The sequence below is a fragment of the Fulmarus glacialis genome, unplaced genomic scaffold (genome assembly GCF_000690835.1).
Source record: "Fulmarus glacialis isolate BGI_N327 unplaced genomic scaffold, ASM69083v1 scaffold48324, whole genome shotgun sequence".
Classification (NCBI taxonomy): domain Eukaryota; kingdom Metazoa; phylum Chordata; class Aves; order Procellariiformes; family Procellariidae; genus Fulmarus; species Fulmarus glacialis.
In genome coordinates, this window is record NW_009209598.1 from 726 (window position 1) to 6,264 (window position 5,539).

Below are 5,539 nucleotides of genomic sequence, written 5' to 3' on the forward strand. Positions count from 1 at the left end.
CATACAAACATATGCGCGGACACACACGCACAAGCATCAACTATATTAAAAAAGAGGGAGATATTAAAATACCTGATCATCAGCAAATTTAAGAAGGGCTGCCATGGGGTCAGCACCAGGAGAAAGTATAAATATCAGTGGTGCACAAGAATGACTATCAGAAAATGCTTTTGACAAATCAAATGGAGGTGGCTCAATAAATGGACGGCCCAGGTTGTGAACGATAAATTCCTGCACCATTGGTATTATCTAAAAAAAAAAAGGAGAAATAAAGTGTCCTATTTTTGTGTTAGCATTAACACATATTACTCTAAACATTTTAATATAAATTTCAAGGACAGTATTCCTGCACATAAAATTAGATACAATTACAGTCCCAGAGGAATCAATGATTTAGCATGTGTAAATCTAGGCGAAAAAGATGTTCTAAGAGGGTTGAAATTGGAAGTCCTATGCAAATGATCCTTAATCTTATTTCTGTCACGACATCTGGACAGACTAATGTGCTGGTATAGGAAGCAGGATTTTTTTCTGCACTTACTCCATCTGTATTATGGAGACGATTTCAATTTTCAAGTCTCATAATGCAACACCTTTCAAAGGTGTTAAGATCTTGGCTTAGAAAACTGCCGTGTATACAGCAGTCTTGTACAGACTGGTGTTTAAACTTCCTACTGAAGTTAACTATGCTCTGTACCAGAATTAGAGACAATTTTTAAATGACAGCTTAATGCTTTGACCCTGTAAACCCCTACAGATATAATTCTTTTAAATATCACCATTCATCCTACCCCTGGACACACTCTAGAGTATTTTACAATAACCACCTCCCCTTTAAAGAAATGCAACAGTATTTGCAAACATGCTACTAAGATTTAATCTCTGAACACAAAATTAAAGAAACGCTAAAGGTTTCAAATAGCAATGTTAATTTAACCACTTTGGTCACAATCAGTGTAATATTTTTAAAAATGGTATACGTAAAATTGCTGTATTCATAACTAGAGTTTTTAACTTGCATTTTTGACATTTCAATTATAAAATTTGTAATTTTCATACTGCATTAGCATAAGTGCTTTCAGTTAATAAATATATAGTGTGACCAAGCACACAGAATGTGACACAGGGGAAGAAAAGTTTCAGCAGCTTCATTTCTCTTGATTGTCCTGCTCATAAACTCACCTGTGTTTTTACTTACTTTAAAACCTACCCTGCTTTACAGGTGCAATGTGTCACCAATTAGTATAATGCCTTAAATTTGAGAGCAGGACAGAGGCTCTGGGCTATACTAATTGCAAGCTTTATAGATGGAGATGCTCTTGAAAGAGCTTGGTTCGGCTTCCAAGCTGTTGAGTGATTTTAAGGATATGTATGAATATGAGAACCGTTTAAAAACCTTCACAAACTGGCCTTTTATAGAGAACTGCAAGTGCACTCCAGAGAATGTAAGTCTGAAAATGGATATTTTGACTATGCCTTATTTTTTATATACTGTGCCTGAATGTGAACTCATTGTTAAGTATAGTCTTGTTCAAGAAGAGTTGTGAGATTCCACTAATCTTGAAGAAGATGAAAAGTTGAATACTCCAACTTTCCTCTGTTCCCTGCTCAGAAATACTGTAGTAGGATGACTGGCTTCTGCATGTTCAGTTCACTGCCTAGCTACAGAATTAAATCTAATTACTCTTCTTGTTTTCTGTTTTTTTTTGTTGTCATTTAAAGATTAATTTCTTGTATTATGTTTACTCTTCTTGTTTTCTTTTTTTTTTTGTCGTCATTTAAAGATTAATTTCTTGTATTATGTCTTTCTGATTGCAAATTTTCATTCATAAAAAAGAAGCCTACATTAGAAGAAATAAGTACACATCCAGCAGGAAGGATGAAGTAGCAGAATGATCACTACTTAAAATTCAGAAATTGAAATTATTTAAATTTTAGAAAACTTAATGAATATGTTCCTGCAGGCTTTGACTTGAGCATTAAAAAAAAAAAATCCACCTGACTTCTACTTGGCACACACATGAAAATTCCAGGCTGGATCTCAGATGAGTCATGCTGCAAGAGTTATCTGAGAAGGTGTGAAGTTTGATAACTGAAACAAACTTACTTAACTTTTAGTGTTCTGACCAGATGTGATTCTAAAGTGACAGGAAAACATAGAAGTTAAAGATGTAGCATTTTACTCACATAATTTATATTTAAAGGTTCTCTATGTCCATGGTGTTATGCTACGTTTTTTGTCTGAAAATATTCTCCGAAGTCCTGGCTATGGAAGATCTCATGCACTGTTACTGAAATGCCTGTGTAGCATGGCATCTACTAGATGTTACCTGGTAGAACAAAGCTACTCCGTTAGCCTGCAGGTAACACAGCTATGCAGAAATCCATTCACTACTTGTAGCTTATTCCTTGTTCCTTTACTAGTTGCTTATTTATCTGCTTGCAGTCCTCACACTTAAAATTTATTTTTCAGCCTGATCTGTGCTGATAGACATTGTGGGGAAAGGCATTATTTGCAAGCTCTCAGAAACTGTTTGCTGATGTGAACACGAGCAGTGTGTTGGATGAGGCTCTAAACTTCTAAACTGTCACTTGCAGATGGCAAAGGCGGGCTTTGTCCACTGTCCAAATGCAAATGAACCAGATGTGGCAAAATGTTTCTTTTGCTTGATAGAACTGGAGGGCTGGGAACCAAATGATGACCCATGGTAAGCAGAGATGTAACAATGTTCTTGAAGTATTCCTCCAAACTTCTTTGACAATATCCCCTTACTCATTATAAAATTATCAATTTCTCTGTAACAGTTTACAAAACTGAAGCCTACTGAAAGTTTATCTTACCTAGTAGCCTTGAAATAGTTTAACTAGCTTTTATCTGAGATCCACTAAAATCTATTTCATATGTTTTCCATATGATACTTTTTCTACTGATAGACAGTGGAAGTACTGCAGAGACCTGTCTTGTTCAGATTTCTTGATCTCTTGAAATGTAACTTTCATGGTTTTAATATCTGTTCTTATTCTGGGTTTACATTGCAGGGAGGAACACACCAAACGTCACAGCTGTGGCTTTTTATCCCTTAGTAAGCACTTTGATGACTTGACAATGGAGGAGTACTACATGCTGGAGATGACACGGCTGAGAACATTCCTTGTAAGTGTTAACCAAATAATCTTAATATAAGTTTCAAAGCTAAAATGTAAACAAGAACTTCCATCTCTAAGATTTCCAAGCATCAGCAAGGAGTGATTGTGTAAGGCTAGAATATGACTTATTCTGAAGTAATGATTCACCTGCATTACTAAGAAATCTGCACCTAAACACTTTTCAGTGTAGTCTATTTCTAGCTTTTGAAGGAAAACCTGTTTCCTTTAAAAATGTTTTTCCAGCAACTCAGTACAGCAAAAAAAATATCTTGGGTGCAATAATCAATCAATCCAGGAAGTTGTACAATGAACAGCTCTATCTTTCTCAGGAGGGATGAACAATACATGTGAAAAGACAAAATTTGACCAGATCATTGCTTCCCATGTCCAGTTTTACATGTAAATCAGTCTATTAAGCTTTCAAACTTCACAGCCCATTTCAAATGTTTTACAGTTACCCAGTTTTACTCCTCCCCACTTCTGGGATTTCATGCATGCCATAGTGTTGACACATACAAAAGCACAAAAAACTCAGCTGCTTCAATTAGTTGATCAAGATCAGCTGATCCTCGATATATGACCCCTAATCCTAAGGATAGTAAGAATCAAGTGAACCAAGTTCCCTGATGAGGCACAGTAAAGGTTCTGCATTTTACTTCCTGGTGGGTTTATATGAATAAGCTCTTTGCCTTGCTGATAATGTTCCATATTGTGAAAATATACCTGGTGACTGTCAAGGTTAAGTATTTAAGTTCCCTATACAACAGACTCAAACATATAAAAATAGGATCACATGCCGCAGTGGGAGCAGTCTGGTATCTTAAAAGGTGGACTAAGAGTGAGAAGATGACGTTGTTACCTAACCTGAACAGTGAATGATTTAGAGCAGTGTTCCAAGGCACAAAAGGGGTCTGGGCCATAATACTACTTCATTTCTAAGTATAGCATATAGAAAACTTGAAGCTGCTGCTTTTGCAACACTTTGCCCCCAAGAATACTGTCACCAATAGCTTGGAGGGCTATGCACTAGGGCTGATCCAGAGCAAGCTGCCATCTTGAAGCACCAATATCCTAGTGCATCCTGAGAAGCGAGATCATGCCTCTTCACACAGCAGAAAATGAAACTGAAGTCTCTCTCCCTGATGTGATTTAAAATAGAGCTGAACAGTAGGTTCATAATTTACTTTAAAAGAAAAAGTGTACTAGACATATCCAAAAGTGGTCACTGAACTGCCCTACTGGCAAGGCTGGTAGAGGAGTTTCTGTATCAAATGGGGGTATGCATATGAAATATCTGCCAAACTGCTCTGCACCAGACAGCAGTACTGCTGACCATAGCCAAAAGTAGACTTCTAAGCTAGAATTAGTGGCAGATCAGTGGGTTTTTGAGGATCTAAGTTCTGAATGTAGTTGAACTGGACAGTTAAATTGCTCAATTGAAAGTCTCAATCTTTTGCTTTGCTTTAAGTGCAAAACTGGCAGAAGCATAATAAACTCTTTTGAAGAAGAAGTTACCGCAACTAGGCAGCGTCTTGTGGATAACTTTGTCTCCAAGCATCAGTATACACCACCGCCGCCAGTGCCTCTCCATGCTGATCCAGCTGCCCAACATTCTGAAAGCTCATACTGCCAGTCAAAAAAAATCCAGGAGAAATGAAGTGTAAAGTCTGACTCTAAAAGTTTCTCTTCTTTATATGGTACAAACATTCATATTTTCATCTGAGTACTAATATAAAGCTAGACAGTGTAAGGAAGTGTAGAGAATTCTTTTCATAGGTGCTCTGGAACAGAGGTTATAACTGCTTATACTAACTCCTATCTTTCACAATGTGCTTTGTTATCATGGCTAGGTATGGACTAATAGTAGTCCCACTAACCTGTGAATATATGAAAAATGTCTTAGCAAATACTTATATTCTGGTTTTTAGTAGGTTGACTTTTTTGGAATAAAGATTCAGAACTGTGAGCACCTATTGTGATCTGTGCCACATTCAAGCCTTACAGCTAGACAGACTCAAATCAGAACAGTTCTGCTCAAAACACTTTCCACAGAACAAAATGGATCTGTGTGTCTGCAGTAATTGCTACCTTTAAGCACTTACATTATCTACAATCCTGCTTACCATTAAATTATCTTCCTAGATCAGACAAAGTTTACCATAGATAGTGACATCCATCAAAAAAGTTACATAAGAAAAAATAGCAGGTGTACTGAAAAAGGAAAGCCACAAGGTTTGTAAGACAGTCTTCAAGGAAGAAGAGGTCTGGGGATTTTGGTGTGTACACTGAAACTTAAAAGCTAAAGGCCTACCCTTCTGTTTTTAAAAAGAACCTTCATCACAATTTCAAACTTGCTGGTGTTTTTGAAATCTCATTAATTCCTATTTTCCTT

The 5,539-nt window shown here is 36.7% G+C and overlaps 1 protein-coding gene across 1 annotated transcript; it reads left to right on the forward strand.

Moving 5' to 3' along the window:
- Positions 1-1,307: 1,307 nt before the first annotated feature.
- On the forward strand, positions 1,308-4,804 carry BIRC5 (baculoviral IAP repeat containing 5). The gene is made up of 4 exons (XM_009576883.1): positions 1,308-1,445; positions 2,599-2,708; positions 3,040-3,154; positions 4,616-4,804. The coding sequence occupies exons 1-4, from the start codon at positions 1,308-1,310 to the stop codon at positions 4,802-4,804; spliced, it is 552 nt and encodes a 183-aa protein (XP_009575178.1).
- Positions 4,805-5,539: the final 735 nt, after the last annotated feature.